This window comes from Schistocerca americana, chromosome X (genome assembly GCF_021461395.2).
Source record: "Schistocerca americana isolate TAMUIC-IGC-003095 chromosome X, iqSchAmer2.1, whole genome shotgun sequence".
Classification (NCBI taxonomy): Eukaryota; Metazoa; Arthropoda; class Insecta; order Orthoptera; family Acrididae; genus Schistocerca; species Schistocerca americana.
This window is the reverse complement of record NC_060130.1, coordinates 445,740,830-445,757,842: the sequence shown is the minus strand read 5'-3', so window position 1 is coordinate 445,757,842 and position 17,013 is coordinate 445,740,830. Positions and strand designations below refer to the sequence as shown.

Genomic DNA, 17,013 nt, shown 5'->3' with positions numbered 1-17,013 from the left:
TCCATACATCATAATTTAAGGGGAGACGGTGGCAGAAATAATGAAAAAATTACAAATTATTTTTATTTGCTTATTTGATAGTAAATATAACTGAGATTATTATCCCAAATTTTTTCCTTGAAATTCGAACTACAAATGGCATAAAAATACTAAAACCCTAAGCAGTGTAATGCGCCAAGCCCGCTTTTCAGTGTACCAAATGGAGGAAAAATTTTATTGCAGAATTTGGCCTGTGAACCTAGAAAATATAGCTTTATAAGGCTGTGATTTTTTTTGTATACGTAACAGCAGTGCTGTAAAGAAGGCTGTGGAGCCAATTTCTGGTTAAATCAGTGTGGTATAGAAGGCTGTGGAGTGTTCTAAACAAGTTTTGTGCTGTTCAGTGGGATTTGAGTGACGCTTGATTTATTGTGCCATTCTTTGTGCAAGGTTGAATCTGTTGATCCCTTTTTACAATGCCTAGGCCTGGTAAAGTATTTAAAAAATATAGTAAGTCCCATATTTCCAATATAAATAGAAAAACTGACATTGAGGTTAGGGTTGGGCCTGCAGATGCAAACATTAGCTTGTCTCCAAGTGCATCTAAAATAAAACTTGGACAGAGATTGTGTCAGAAGAAACAAATCATGACAGAAAACAGGTTTCAGAATTGTGGATCTGGAAATGGTGGCAGAAGCACTTAGAAAAACCTGCAAGTGCTCTGTTTGTGGAGGAAATGTGGATTTGGTTGATGATGGAAAGAGAGAAGGTTTGGTTTGCACATTACACATTTTGTGTCAAAACTGTGACGCTGACAGACCATTCAAGACATCAAAGGTTGGTAATAAAATCTATGAAGCCAATATGAGATTTGCTTATGGACTAAGATGTATAGGAATTGGAAGAGATGGTGGAAACCTTTTATGTGGTATTATGAACATGCCTGGTCCTCCCCTAAAATTTTCTGCAGTGAATGCTAATCTCAATGCAGTTGCAGAAGTAAGTGAAGAGAGCATGAAAATGGCAGTCCTGGGGGCAATTCAAGAAAATTGTGAAGCAACTAATAGCAACGATATAGCAGTTTCCTGTGACAGTTCCTGGATGAAGAAGGGGCATACTTCACTGCATGGAGTTTCAACAATAATTAGTGTCGTCACTGGAAAAGTATTAGACTTAGAGGTGATGTCTAAATATTGTTCTGCATGTTCCTTGCACAAGAAATATGTTGATGCAGGTAAAGAAACAGAATGGCAAGAAGCCCATAAAGCTGTTTTTAGCAGAAATTATGCAGGCTCCAGTGGTGGGATGGAAGCTGCAGGTAGGAAATTCATTTTCCATAGATCTTTGCAAAAGTATGGAGTAAGATACGTACAGCATTTAGGAGATGGAGACTCTAGTGCTTTCAAGAATGAGGTTGAAAGTCAGCCCCATGGAAAAAATTGCACTATTGGGAAACTGGAGTGCTTAGGCCATATTCAGAAGAGGATGGGTGGACAACTCCGAAGACTTGTTGCAGACAATAAAGGCAAGCTACTAGAGGATGGGAAGCCACTGGGAGGTAAAAACAGACTAACAAGGAAGAGAATTGACAGCCTACAAGTCTATTATGGTGCTGCAATTAGAAGTAACCTCACAAGCTTGGACAGTATGAGGAAAGCAGTATGTGCCATTTGGTTTCATTACTTGTCGACAGACACAACACCTCAACATGGCCTCTGTTCTAGTGAATGGTGCAAATTTTTGAAAAGTAAGGAAAGTGGGGAAGCTTATACCCATAAAAATAACCTTCCTTATGAGGTTTCAATGGCCACTAAACCAACTTTTAGAGCACTGGCTTCACCAGAACTGCTAGAAAAATGTCTGCATGGGAAAACACAGAACCCAAATGAAAGTTTCAATGCTCTTATTTGGAAAAGATGTCCAAAGACTGTGTTTGTTTCCAATTTGGTGGTGAAGATTTCTGCTTTGGAAGCTGCAGCAGTGTTTAATGATGGGAATGTGGCAAGACTTCACATCCTCAGCAAGTTGGGCTTTACACCCGGAGTCTTCACTGAGCAGAACTGCAGATCATCGATAAGCGAAGAATCGCGAAGGCGGAGACTTCAGTCCACAACATACAAGCAATTGCTGGGCAAAGGAGCAGAGAAGCTAAAAGAGCTGTAGAGGATGATGATGAAGAAATGGAATATGGATATGGGCAGTTTTAGCTAAGGTATGATAGATTTTTTTTTACATTTCGTCCAAACTTTAAAATGATTTTTCTGCAACTTAAGGTTTTCTGCTTTCAGGAACACACAAATCTGAAACTACTGGAAGGATTGCAATGAAATTTGGCACACCTATTCTTTTACTTTGAAGCAATATTCAAGTGGAACAAAATTTTTATCGAGATATTATACTCAGATTTGTGGTTGATAATACATTGAAAAGTTTGCTTGTAAAAAATCTTCGAATCCAAAATATCACAGAAAATAATAGCATTAATAGTAATAGTTACTGCACTTAATTGTACACCTATTAGTGTAGATAACTTTACCATTGCATATTGGTCAATTATGTGAAGTTTTTATGGCCAGTAATGTCATTTGGGAAAATAATTTCTTATGTAAGAGTAGGAAGGTGATTGAGATTTCTTCCTGACATTTTCAAATGCGCACAGATCCTTAATAAGAGCCCTGAGTGTCTTCCAGTAGGCATGCTAATTCAAAATGATTGAAGAACTATTCAAAATGATTAAAGAACTTCAGTATTGGCCCCAATAGTGGTATTAGTTGGCTCTGTTTGTATGAATGACAATTATTACTGAGAAATTGGAAACTGTGTAAAGGCTGCTACTCTAGCACATGGTAAGGCCTCTCCTGTGGCTCAGGTACCACTAACTTTGTTGCATAATTGATGAGTGTGTGGTAGATACAGATCAGTAGCAACTGAGGCTACGTTGTGATGCATTTATGTTCTGTACAATGAAAGAACTTTTGAAATAAGTTAAGACTACTTTCAAGACATATGAGGTTGGACAAAACCTCAAATGTGTGTGAAGGAAATTATGGTGTATGAATTTGGTTTATTCTGTAAGCGTATAATAATGGTGATTCACAGGAAGATAAATCTTTTAGACTAGAAGTCACTACATTCCTTAAAGTAGTGAAGAATCTAAGCAGGTGTAAAGCATTAGAACTTTGTTTCAATTTCAGCATAATTTGGGCTTTTTGTCAGTTTAGTTTTTCCCTCATGATGTGACAAGCATACAAAATACCATATGCCTAGTAGTTACATATTTTGCGTATCACCAAATGAATATTGTGGAATTTTGATTAAAGTAGCCGTTCTGGGCAAGGACCACAGGCTGGCTGCTAACAAGTTGCAAGTGAACTTCACTAGATCATATAAAAAGCTGTGATATCAAATGTGTTGTTTGTGATTGAACCCTAGCTGAGCACAGCAGTTTCTTGTAACCTAAGAGCGATTGTCATACTACATCAAAATTAGTGCTCCTGGAAGTATGTTTTTTTAACCTACAAATTATTTTATGTAATGTGTAAAAAATTGGTCATTGTTCTGGTGAATATTGTGCTAGTTTAAAGATACTGCATGAATTCTCTCTGACACTCATTTTGTGCTTACATTACAGTTATTTTGAGAAACATTTCAAAACTGACTGGCGACCAGAAATGAGGGAAGAGCCTACTTTGTCTGGTTTAGCACTGGCTCACCAGAGTGCTGCTTCTGCTTTTCTTGCACCATCACAGCCACCTATGCAGCTGGTACAGAGTAGTAATAAACCAGAGCAACGCCCCATGCCACCTGCTCCAGGTCCAGCACCAACTTTTAGGTAAATTCATTTGGCTGTTTGCTCCGTTTTTTATGCTAAAGTTTCTGTAAAAAAATCGAAAATGTTGTGTGTTTATTTATTGCATATGTAATGATTAGTGTTTAAGTTATGATGAAATTATTTGTAAACTTCTAAGGGAGTGTGTTGTTATGCTGAGAAATTGGTGGCCACAACCTACCTATTCCATCCACATAGTTATGTTAACAGTATGTATTCCCTAGTCACTTGTACCATGCACTATGCTTTGTTCTTGATCCAGCATCACCCGGTTATTTCAAGGTCCCCCCCCCCCCTCCCCCTCCCCACACACACACAGTAATGCTGTCAGTTAAACAGCGTTTGCTTGCTAGAGAAAGGTATGTTAGATTAATCATTGTTGCAAGTGTTTCCTCCAAAGTACTTGTCAAATTAGGGAAGAAAATTCAGTGCAGAATGTGCCACTTGTATAACAACAGTGCGGGAACATAAAAATTCTTTTTCATACATTTACGTCAAAAATGTTATAAGCAGGGTGAGCCATATTTTTTTGTGTAAATGTTTTTCATTGACTTGATAATAAATGTACCTGATGTTAATGTATCACTTGTTGGGTAGTAAGCATGGTACACGACTAATTGGTTACAGAACTGCATAGCTGAAGAAACCTAGTTAACTCACTTCTTCTCACCCTCCAATTAAATTAAATATTTACATTTTTAATGTTGATAGAGTATCATCTAAAACATACCCATAAAAATAATTTTGGTTGGACTGTATGAGAGGCAGTTGTCATTCTCATGATATGCTCAGTTAGTCATAGAATGACAGCTCCATTAAGTCCATACAAAAAGCTTTGTACTGAAAACAAATCATAGACAGTAGTATATAGCAGGCTCTTAAAATGTACGCAAAATTCTTGTGTCAGCATTAATGGGATAGTGTAATTTCTGTAGCACGTACATACTGATGTCTGCCAAGTACATCAGTGTTCCATATGGAAATATTGTATATTGCAAATTAGGGGATTAGCTAGAGGATCATGTTTCAACTTGATGTTGTTGTGATAGGCAGCCTTCTGCAGTTGCGATGTTTAGTGAAGTATGTATGATCAGAAATCATTTAAAGTGCTTTGTGAACACTCTTATGGGTCCAGCACTAAAAGCCCTGTTATTAGGTCATAAAGCATACAGTTTCTTATCTTGGTGATTCACACACATTTTGGTTTCCTCAATTAACAAATTGAGAAATATTAGTGTTTTTATATCTCCAAAAAGAGAAAAACGTAATTTGAGTGAGGAAATCTAAGGACATAACAATGCTACAAAGCTTGTATTGCAGTTATAAGAAGCATTCTTCTAAATTTTGCAATGTATCCTCTTTTGAAGATTTCTCCAAAGTCAATATGTTGCACTCAAGACTTAGCTGCATTTCCAAATTTCTATAGGGAAGTGGCCATTCTGGATAATTAAATGTTGTAATACTCATCTTGCACAGTCACATTAAAAGAGAACCTCATCACAAGTTGGTACTTTTTAGTTGTCTACAGCACTGTTGGCACTAGTAATTTTATTTTGCTTATCCATATAAGATTTTGTATTTTTAAACTTCCTTTGCAGCTTTAACCACTTTACAAGAACATAAAGTTTCCAGAATTTTATATTGACACCAACGACATGGGAATAATATTTTGGTTAATCGCTACAATTTACTGGATGTAATACTTGTACTACTTAATTTTTTTTTGTGTGAACACGCGTCAGTAAACAACCACTTGCCTGTTTTGTGATAATTCCTCATTCCAAACCTCAGTATAGGCACTTTTTAAAATTGTGCGTTTGCAACAGAACCTACAACAGTTGGACAAGCTGGTGTCTTAGGGTTTCAGTGTTAGTATTGGTGGAAAACTATTCAGTTAAATAGTTCTTTGGTGCTGTTACAGTGACCTACAAGTAAATTGTTGCAGATGACAGTAGGCCTACCTAATTCGACAGCATGCATAAATAAATGTAAAATATGACCAGGCATCAGGAGAATTTATCAGACAGTAAGAAAAATGTAAGATATCCGAACATCTTCAGTTGGTCCTCGGAAACCTTCCATCACCATTCTCTCTGTCCTGATCAGGGCTTTGGAGTAACTTCCCTTTTCCATCTACCATGTGCTCAACATCTTTCTGTATATAATAATGTTCTCTGATGTCGCAAGTGCATTAAGTTTCGTAAATTAAATTCCAGAAATTGGTAAGTAGGTAATCCTTTTGTTTGATATGCTGTTAAGTTTAATTTCTGTATTTCATAGTAATAAGTTTGCAGACAATGTTTCATTACTGTTTCCATTTAGGTTACATGTACTTTCTTAAAATTGCTGTTCAGTTTCTGAGTGTTAGTGTTAAGTATGTAGTATTAGCTCAGCATCTTCATGTGCATCACTGGTAGAGTCGTGACGCTGTTGGCAATTGGAAACTTAACAGCAAAAATATAATCCAGTAGCAATAAATTGTGGATATTGCTGGTTCAGATGAAGAGTCCACCCAGCAGAGGAAATATTACGTAAATTTAAAATGGAAATTGTCGTGTTCATTATGCCCTGTTCTCTCTCGCTCTCTCTCGCTCTCTCTCGCTCTCTCTCTCTCTCTCTCTCTCTCTCTCTCTCTCTCTCTCTCTCTCTCTCTCTCAACAAATGAACTGAATATTGAATATACATATTTGAGGATACTAACAAAGTTTACAAAACCTAGAAACCGAAAAAAAGGTGCTGTTCTTAACTTCAAAATTGTTTGTAGATAAAGTTTCTTAATAAGCATGCAATTCATTTCCCCTTATGACATAAAACTTGCTTTATGATGACTAGAGAAAACACACATTTTCAGAATTTTGCAGGGTAATGTGACACCTAATACGTCAAGTTCGCTCCATGGTGTAATATCAACATGTTCCATGTGAAAAACTAAAAAGCAATGTGTTCCCCATGCTTCCACCTTACATGTAATTATGCACATTATCTTCCCAAGTTGGGTTTCACCACAGTATGTGCAATACTAGTAACCAAAAACTTGTTCCATTTTTGCTACTTGTATGCAGAAAATAAAGCTATTTCAAAGTCAGTTTGATAAAGTTCACCTGGATAACATTTTCTATGAAATAGCATGTATTAGGTAAGTCAGAGTTTTTGCATTTTGAGGCAGAATTTGCAACTTTATTCACATTCATCATAAAATGCAAATTTTCAGGTCCCTAATCATGGAATATCTTGCATGAGGTGTTGTCATGTCGCTAATTGTAACTATACCAAAATTTTCGAAGGTCTTAGCAACCTGTTCTCTCTTATTCGTCTACTATAGGCAACTTCAAGAACAGACAGTTCTGAATAGACAGACATAAATACCTCTTATATTACCTTCAGTTCCTTAAATTCTTTGTAAAACCTGTTCATGAATTATTGAAGTCACTGGTAAATTTGTTACCACCAAACAGGCATTGTGTGGCAGTCGCGTGGTTTGTAAGGTGCATCTTTGCTGGAAAGTTATGCTATAATATCTAAGTACTTTATGTGAAAATAATGGTCAGCACATGACTATTGCCTTCTCCTTGGAGGGAATTCCTCAAGAGGCCTGGACAAAGTGTATTCGAAGGCAGGCAGGCAGCTAAGAATTTGGACTGTGAAAATATGCTTGGATGTACCTTTGGTATAACCCCTTTTTATTGACTCTCTGGGCAATAAATATTTTTTCTTAAATAGGAGTTTAGCTATAGTGTGTTACCAAGATCCCTCCACAAATGGGTAGAATGTCCCTCATAAATGGGAAGCATTCTAGCTAGTATTCTTCTCACCCCTCCTAAAGTGGTGCTCCATTGCCCGCACAATCTACACAATGTCCTAATCCATCCCTCTACCACTACCACTCCACTCCCAACGACTTGCCACAATGCTACCTACCCAATCCACACACCCAGCACCTCGTACTCCACTACCTCGTACTCCAGTCCAGTCACAGGCTTATCCTACCCCATCAGAGGCTGGGCCTCTTGTGAAAGCAGCCATGTCATCCCAGTTCTGCTCCAAACACTGCACAGCCTTTTATGTTGGTATGACTACCAAACAGCTGTCCACCTGGATGAATGGCCTCACGAAATTATTGTAAAGAACAAAGTTGACCACATGGTGGAACAATATGCAGCCGAGCATGACATGTGCAATTTCAATGGCTGCTTCACAATCCAAGTCTTTTGGATACTTCTCTCCACCACCAGCTTCTCTAACCTATGCAGATGGGAATTACCCTTACAACACATCCTTCTCTCCCATAATCATCCTGGCCTTAATCTCGGGTAACCCACTGACCCCGCATCCTCCACCCAACAGTTTTCCCCTTCGTCCATCATGTCACCCGCTCTCAATTCACATTTCCATGTCACCTTCAGCACGTTGCTGCTTCCCACTGGCCACTAGAATTGTGCCGGCCCATATATCTGAGAAACTGTTTATATTCAAAAGTTGTTTAATTCAGCTAATGGTATACCAGGGTGGTGACTCTTGTGGAAAATCTGAAAATTTTTAGTAAATTAAAATTTACCTGAAAAAATCAGGGACATCTCAGGGGATTTCAGGAATTTCATATAGGCTTGGGAAATTGTTTTTAACCTAGCATTGAAATGGAATTTTATTGAGTTTTATAAATAACAAATTTTAAAATACTTAATATCTCAGAGTGCATTCATCACATGGATATTATTTTATATAAATTATCAGTGTTTAAAAGTGCAATTAAACTACTGCCTGTGGCTGGTATATAGCTCAGCTGAGAGGAAAGAAGAGTCATTGTTGTGGTATGTTGCCCCCCCTCCCCCTCCACACCTCCCCCACCATTAACTTATCGGGAACTTCTTGACACTATCTTCCTCCTCACATTTGAAATTCTGAGTGCTAACCCCCCCCCAAGTTTGAGTATACACCCTCTAGAAATAATATAACAGGGAAAGGAAAAGTTTTCAAGTGTTGTCCTTTTTCTTGAAACAAAACAATGGTTTAGAAGCATAGTTTGGCTTTCCTGCCAGCATAACGCACTGACAACTTCTTCTTCAGTAATGGAAACTAATCCACAGTCAGCAGGGTTCAACATAGTCAGTTGTCACATTCCAGGCAGCAAAAACATGGACATACCTTGTAAATTATTTGTTCTCATTACTTCCTTCTGAGGAATCAAATTTATCACTACAGTAAAACCATTCTCTATTCAGTTTTCCCAGGGTGAATTATTTAAAAAGTCAGGAAGTTGCGGGTAGCTTACACTTCAGCAGGAAATTATAATAGTGGCGGCAACTTTTCACTGCCATTACTGTTAACACACAGCAGGCCCATCATTCTTTCATTCCTTTTTTTCGCCCTTGTGACATTTTCCCTTGAATAGAATAGGACTATATTTTTGATTTAAATAAGTTGTAGGAAAAACCCTCCAGTCTACCTGAACATGGAAAATGTTTCTGGGCTCATATCCACTATAAGTTGTGGTAAAATATCCATCTTCTGAAGTTCAGTGCTTCAAAGTCACTTTATCCAGTTGAATTTTGGCAAGAGATTATGGGAGTCGTTTGACTCTATTGATAAGAGGATGGTTTCTATGTCCTTAAGGGGCCAACACACCTCGAGTTTAATTGTGCATCTTATTACATGTAACATCATGTCTGAGCGATTAACTGTACAGTTACCTGATCTATGCATATTTCAGACAGGTCATCCATCTGTGCAAGATACTAGTCCATAAGTGATCATAAACTTCACCCTCCCTTCAAGTAATTAAAGTTCGCACAGTCTTACCATTACCTGTTACCAGAACCTCATCTCGTTTCTGTCATTACCTCCATGGGATGAAAAGGTACGTTTGGATTTGATTGATGGCTTCTCAAAACTTCATAAACATTGAATGTAGAATGTGTTTCATATTCTAATTTTAATGTAACAACTGACACAACTTGCGATGTAGTGAAGGTAATAAACAATTTTTCAAACTGCTTTTTGGAAAGAATGAAAGAAGCAACAAAGCTGAAACCAGACAACAAACTTCAGTTCTCCTTTTTCTGTTCCCCGTGTACGTGATATCATCACAAACATTGAATGTAATGCCAGAATTGAGAGAACTGAGGGCAAAAGCTGAGTGTATACACACCTGTAGTTCAGATAACCACACAGTTTTGACTTGAATGGATTACTGCACAGTTATCTTGAAGTTATGTAGTCCCCTGTAAGTGATCAAGTACAAATGTTCTCCTTTTTTAATGCAGAAGGCCATGAGTTCAAGCCTTCAAGAATACCTGCTTGTTTTTCAATATATACTGTGTAGAGAAGATTCTGTCAAATCACATTTGTTTGACACATCTAAGACTTTAATATTCTGATTGTTCCAGACATTCTGAATAGTCGTCAGTTACTGCTCCTACATAAAAATTCCACAGTTTAAAATTCTTCACTCTGTAAACAGCACAAAACTAGGAATTGATGGCAATATTTTATGTGAAATCAGATCGTGTGACCTACATGTAGACATCTGCAGTTGTTCAAAATTATTGACCAAAAGCTATGACATATCTATTGGCAGCAAGAATTGATTCAATTATAGACTTTTTTCCTAACAATAATTTCACACAACTCATTCCAAAATGTTAGGAATTTTGTGATATCTGTATTTTAGTTAACAAACTGTTTCAATATTTATTTGTTAAAAGTGGACTTTCTGAAATTAGGTTCCTTAAAATTGAATATCTGTAACATTCTTCTTACAGCAATTTCACTGGGACCATAAAAAAAATTGTTAAAAGAGGGAAATCCTTAAAAGTATCCTTGTTATTAATGGGCTTTATGGTACTATTTCTAGTAACAGAAAGTAAAATAATTTGATTGCAGTTTGACTCCACATAAATTTTTAGAATACAAATGAAACATGGGATTCAAACACTTTAGTCCATGCCCTTTACATTAAACCATTGGAACTTACAAAAGCAGATAACTTCTTCTAAAAACTATCAGATCAAGTGTTTTTTGTTTGTGCAAATTGCTGGACAGATAGAAAGCTGGTATGTCATGTTTATTGTTGTATTAGTGATTGATTTGAACTTCGTAGCTGCAGTTTCTGGTAGGGGAGTATCCATAACTATGTTTTGCTATTGTAGAGGAAAGAAGTTTGGTGGCTTGAGAAGTTAGAGACAGTCTGGAATTCCTGAGCATAATGTAGTCTAATAAATTCATATTTTTCACACTGTCTGGTACTCGCATGCCTGGCACAAGCTGCCTGTTTCGACCCTAAATATATTAATCTTCTCACTATGACTATTGATGTGCTTGGGTATATTCCTGTGTATTTTCAATGCTTCACAAAATAACTGTTTGGATTCATACTACTCATTAATTGATTTCTAGCAAGAGGCATTCCTGAAATGTGTGTATTAACAATGAATAAAAGGTGGTTTACAGATCAGAAAGAAGTGGGTGGTGATTAGTGACCTCTTCCCACTTGAGGCTTCGTGTGGGGACAGATAAAACAAACGCAGCAATAAAACTAGCCTATCCCGTGCCTAGCAACTGAGGTGGCTTTTTGAATAGCACTCCTATTTGCCTGGGAGAAGATAGTGTAACATGGCCAGTTTGTTGTCAGTCCCAATGACACACTCTCAAGCAGGCTGCAGTTGCTCATTGAGGTCATCAGACCTTCTGACAAGAAATTAAGTGATGTAGTAACCAGTTGCCTTGCCCTTTAGAGAACCTAATATATTTTATTAATAATTGTGATACCTTTGCTGATCTAAAATTTCATATTTTCTAAAGATGAAACTCATTAATTCAGTAACACACACATCCCTTAAAGTGGGACCCAACCAAGCTCATGTCACAACACATTATCAGTCCAGTCTGTCAACTAAACCACCTAGATAGCAAGAGATTATATTGCTTATACAACCATTCAGATATTCCTTGACATTGTCCTATTATTAGCAGCTCATCAGAAGGTCAAGTGCCTTTTCAGATCTGTAATACTAGAAATTGAACATTTTTTTTGTATATTTAGTGGGTATGTTCTTTGTACTGATTGTAAAAATGATTATACTGTTTTTGTCCCACAATTATTAAGATTGTCTCTTTTTGTGACAAATACTGTTCAGCTAATCTATAATTTGCTCATGCCTAAAATGATGGACAGCTTAAATTTAGCTCTTGCCATTTCTTGTGCCATCTCTTCCAGTTTGGAGGTATAAGCCACAAATAAATGTAAACACATTGCTTGGGATTCCAGAGCAGAGTCAGTTTTTACCAGGAGGAACATATACTAATTGGGCAAGGAAAAGGGAAGTTTCCATGTCGAGGGACCAGTGTGTTAGGGAATCTCTTACCTCTAGGTAAAAATACAACATTGGAACAAGGAGTGAGGCAGACATCTTAAAATGATATGATAGCTCACACTCATAGTGACACTGATTTATAGAAAACCATCATATATACTTCCTCATTGTCAGTAGTATCCAGTGTAGCACTAAATAATTATTTCGCTCTGTGGAATTCAAACGTGTATATTTTTGCCAGGGATTGTCAAAGGACTATTGATATTGATACTTCTCTGCTGCTATCAATGTGCATTGATATATATATATATATATATATATATATATATATATATATATATATATATATATATATATATATATATATATATATATATACACACACACACACACACACACACACACACACACACACACACACACAGACTCCTCTGCTTTGAAAGTCTTGCAGTGTGATTTTAGGAATTTCTAATCAATTTTCACGTGGCTGCATTGTTTCGTGCTTGTTTGTGGCCTATTATTTCACACGATGCCTAGGATTCGTTGCTTCAACCATTAATGAAGTTACCAGGCAACAGATACACCTTAAAGCAGATACACCTCAAGCAGAAGACTGTAACCTCTGTGCAGGTAAACGAACCACTACTGAGTGCTTCAAGAAGTAAACTTGTTTTTGCACTAATCAACTTGGAGACAGTGGATGTGAGGGTTTGTGCAATATTATTGTTGACATTAATTTACTGTCACAGTTAATATTGGACAATGTTATGTGCAAGCATTGCTTGTTGTGCAGTGTGTTTCTGTGGTGGAAGATGACAGTGCCAGGAAAGGCCTTGCTACAAACTTATCAGGACTCTGCAGGAAATGCAACCTTGGTGCATCTTGCACAACATCTACAATCATAAACAAAGGATATGATGTGAATGTGAGGGTTCCATATGGCTTGTGCTGTATTAGTTTGGGACAGAAGGCAGCAAGAACATTTTGTGCTGTGATAAAACTTTCATCTCCTCCAGCAAAATTAGAGATACACTATGTGATCAAAAGTATCCAGACACCCCCAAAAACATATATTTTTCATATTAGGTGCATTGTACTGCCACCTACTGCCAGGTACTCCATATCAGCAACCTCAGTAGTTGTTAGACACCGTGAGAGAACAGAATGGGGCACTCCGCAGAACTCACGGACCTCGAACGTGGTCAGGGGATTGGGTGTCATTTGTCATATGTCTGTATGCAAGATTTCCACACTTCTAAACATTCCTAGGTCCACTGTTTCCGAAGTGATAGTGAAACGGAAATGTGAAGGGACACATACAGTAAAAAGTGTACAGGCCGATCTCCTCTGTTGACTGACAGAGACCGCCGGCAGTTGAAGATAGTCATAACGTGTAATAGGCAGACATCTATCCAGACCATCACACAGGAATTCCAAACTGCGTCAAGATCCACTGCAAGTATTATGACATTTAGGCGGGAGGTGAGAAAACTTTGATTTCATGGCAGAGCAGTTGCTCATAAGCCACACATTACTCTGGTAAATGCTAAATGACGCCTTGCTTGGTGTAATGAGCATAAACATTGGACAATGGAACAGTGGAAAAATGTTGTGTGGAGTGACAAATCACGTTAAACAATGTGGCAATCCAATGGCAGGGTGTGGGTATGGCGAATGCCCTACGAACGTCATCTGCCAGCGTGTGTAGAGCCAACAGTAAAATTCCGAGGTGGCGTTATGGTGTGATCATGTTTCACGTGGCACTATCACAGCACAGGCCGATATTGATGTTTTAAGCATCTTCTTGTTTCCCACTGTTGAAGAGCAATTCGTGAATGGCAATTGCATCTTTCAACACAATGGAGCACCTGTTCATAATTCACGACCTGTGGCGGAGTGGTTACATGACAGTAACATCCCTGTAATGGACTGGCCTGCACAGAGTCCTGACCTGAATCCTATAGAACACCTTTGAGATGCCAGGCCTCACCAACCGACATCGATACCTCTCCTCAGCGCAGCAGTGTGTGAAGAACGGGCTGCCATTCCCCAAGAAACCTTCCAGCATCTGATAGAACATATGCCTGTGAGAGTGGAAGTTGTCATCAAGGCTAAGGGTGGGCCAACACCATATTGAATTCCAGCTTTACTGATGGAGGGAGCCACGAACTTGGAAGTCTATTTCAGCCAAATGTCTGGATACTTTTGTATGGCTTACTGCTTAGTGGGGTAAAAAAAGTTAAAGAATCATCAATGAAAAGTGCTGCTGAGGAATCCGTTGCTGAAAATAATGGTGACAGGGACATAATGAGCACTTTTTGATGGTATCTTGTAAAAAGAAAGAGCACAGTTCATTGAACGGAGTTGTTAAGCAACATTTGTCTACATTGGCAAAGTACTAGATGTTGAAGTTTTGAGCAAATTTTGTTATAGGTGTCTGAAAGGGATCCTAAGTCTTGAATGTAATGTGAACTATATAGACTGAAGTGGAGGTATGGAAGTGCAGGGAGTTGTCAGCTTGTTTACCAGATCAGTTGCTCCCACAACCTGCGATACGTGAAGTATCTTGGCAGTGGTAGCTGTAAAGCTTTCCTTCATGTTCAAAAATGTGCTCCATGTGGAACTGGCGCTGTTTTGCAGAAGTTAGTGTGTGGGGCATGTACATAGAAGACTTGGCATTATAATTAAAAAGCTAAGGCAAGATTTGTTGGGATAAAAATTATTTGATGGAAAGGGAATTAAAGGGAGAGGGCAGCTGACTGATGCAGAACTGCAGACACATTATGACTTGGCAGTAAGAAGGAATACAAGAGACTTGAAAAACACAAAGCAAGAAGTTTGGGCCTTATACTTCCACAAAATATCCAGAGACAACAACCCTATCCATAACTAGTGACCAAAGAGAAGTGAATCATGGTGTGGTTACCAAAGGTCAATTGTTGGTGGTGAAGATCATCACAGGAATTTTCTACCAATTGCTGTAATGGAATCCATCAAACCTATATTCAGAGACTTTCCAAATGAAAACTTATTGAAGAAATGTCTTCTTGACAGTATCCAAAACCCAAATGAGTGTTTTAACCCATGTGTATGGGAAAGATTGTCAAAAACCACTTCTGTGTGAAGAAATACATTTGCTGTTGGTGTTTATGATGCAGTTTCACATTTTAATGACGGTGTGCAAAGCAGGAAATATTTTAGAGAAAATAGGAACTAAGCCCAGAGTGGACTGTATGAAAGCATTTTATATGATAGACAGAGCATGTAGTGACATCAGATAAATAATTTTTGGAGGTGACAGAATCAAGAAGAGTGCATAATAGGAATGTGAAAAAGAAGTAAACTGATATAGAAAGTGAAAAAGAACATACTTATGGTGCTGTACAGTTCTAAAAGAATGCCAAATAGAAACAAGCAATAATGGGCATTTTCTGCAGAACACAAATTTGTGTATGTAGGTACATATAACACACAAAGTAAAAGTGCTATTACTTTGAACCTTTGGTATGATTAGAAAACACTAACTCCTTAATGCAAAATTCTAGAATTTCTGAAATCTGTTAAAAATTTGGTAGGAATTGAAAAAATCAACTACAAATTTTTGAGTTTTTCCTAAACATGAAGCTTAAAATGTAAGTGCTAATTCATTTTTCCGTCAGTTAAATAAATTCTTGGGTTTCAAACAACTGCAAGTATGCTATGCAAAAATCTTCAAAGAATATATCTTCCTTATGAGGAAAAGTGTCCCTACATAAACAGGTGCATCCAATAGTTAGTGAAAAAAAATAGATATTTGACGCACATAAAAAATTTCTGTTGGGTTTTTTAACTTTCACTATTATGAGTGTGAAACCTGAATCTTTCCTGCTCATGCTGAAAAAGTTTTATTAATTTATTTGGGAAAGTACTGGCAGAGGAAATTAAGTGATCTGTGGTGCCTCTCCTGCTCCCAGTTGGCCAGTTTGACATCCTACCCCTCATAACTGGACAATCCCGTGTAGTTTTTCTGATTAGGTTATGTGCGGGAAGAAGATTAGGCACAGGACCTCTAATAGGACCTGATCTGGTAAAATGCTGTTGTTAAAACTAAAATCATGGTTGATGACCTCTTCAAGATTTGCAAAAATGTATGTAAGTAGCACAAAAAGCAGCTCTGTGGGATATACACTGCTGGAAAAAAATAAAATTGAACATCCTCAAGCAAGTCTTGTGACAGGGAGTTCATCTTTCTAGGAGTGTATGATCACAAATTCGTGTCCGATGAAACACAGCTCATAATGAATAGTGTCCAAATGATCATAGGAATATACAGTGTATTTTCCTGTGGCAGCACTGGAAAGATCATAGAAGTGCAGAATGGCAGCCTGTTAAAGATTGTCCCATGCACCTCGGGCTGTGTGTTGCAGTTCGACAATGGTTCTTGTAGGCTCTGGAGAATGAGTAAGTTCCTATTTCATGATGTCCCATGCATATTCAGTTGGTGACAGATCTGGTGATAGATCTGGTGGTTGTGCTGGCCAGGCCAGTTGTTTTATGTCATGAAGACCAGGTCACATTTTAGCAGCCCTATGTGGATGTGCATTGTCCTGCTGAAAAAGCACGCACTCTTCCTGTTGAAGAAATAGGAAGTAGCAGAGGGATAACAGCATGTGCAATATAGTAGGCACTGGTTATTTCATCGTGCAGAAACATCAAATGTGGCTGTGAGTTGTAAGTCGTCTCTCTCTCTCTCTCTCTCTCTCTCTCTCTCTCTCTCTCTCTCTAACCTGGAGGACGGGACCTGTGTCTCATGGGTGAATGCATTCCGGAATGATGAGCCCACTGCCTGCATTACAGTCACAAAATGTGGTGAGTGTTGACCAATTTTTCTTTTTGAGTGTTGGACATTTTCTTTAT

General features: G+C 37.9%; 1 protein-coding gene across 1 annotated transcript in view; it reads left to right on the top strand.

The window, feature by feature from the left end:
- The window catches only part of LOC124555299 (zinc finger C4H2 domain-containing protein), a 160,621-nt gene that overhangs the window by 77,819 nt on the left and 65,789 nt on the right, over window positions 1-17,013 (top strand). Inside the window, exon 4 of the mRNA XM_047129170.1 lies at window positions 3,611-3,811. Within this exon, the coding sequence (XP_046985126.1) occupies window positions 3,611-3,811 (201 nt within the window). The remainder of the gene's footprint in view (window positions 1-3,610; window positions 3,812-17,013) is intronic.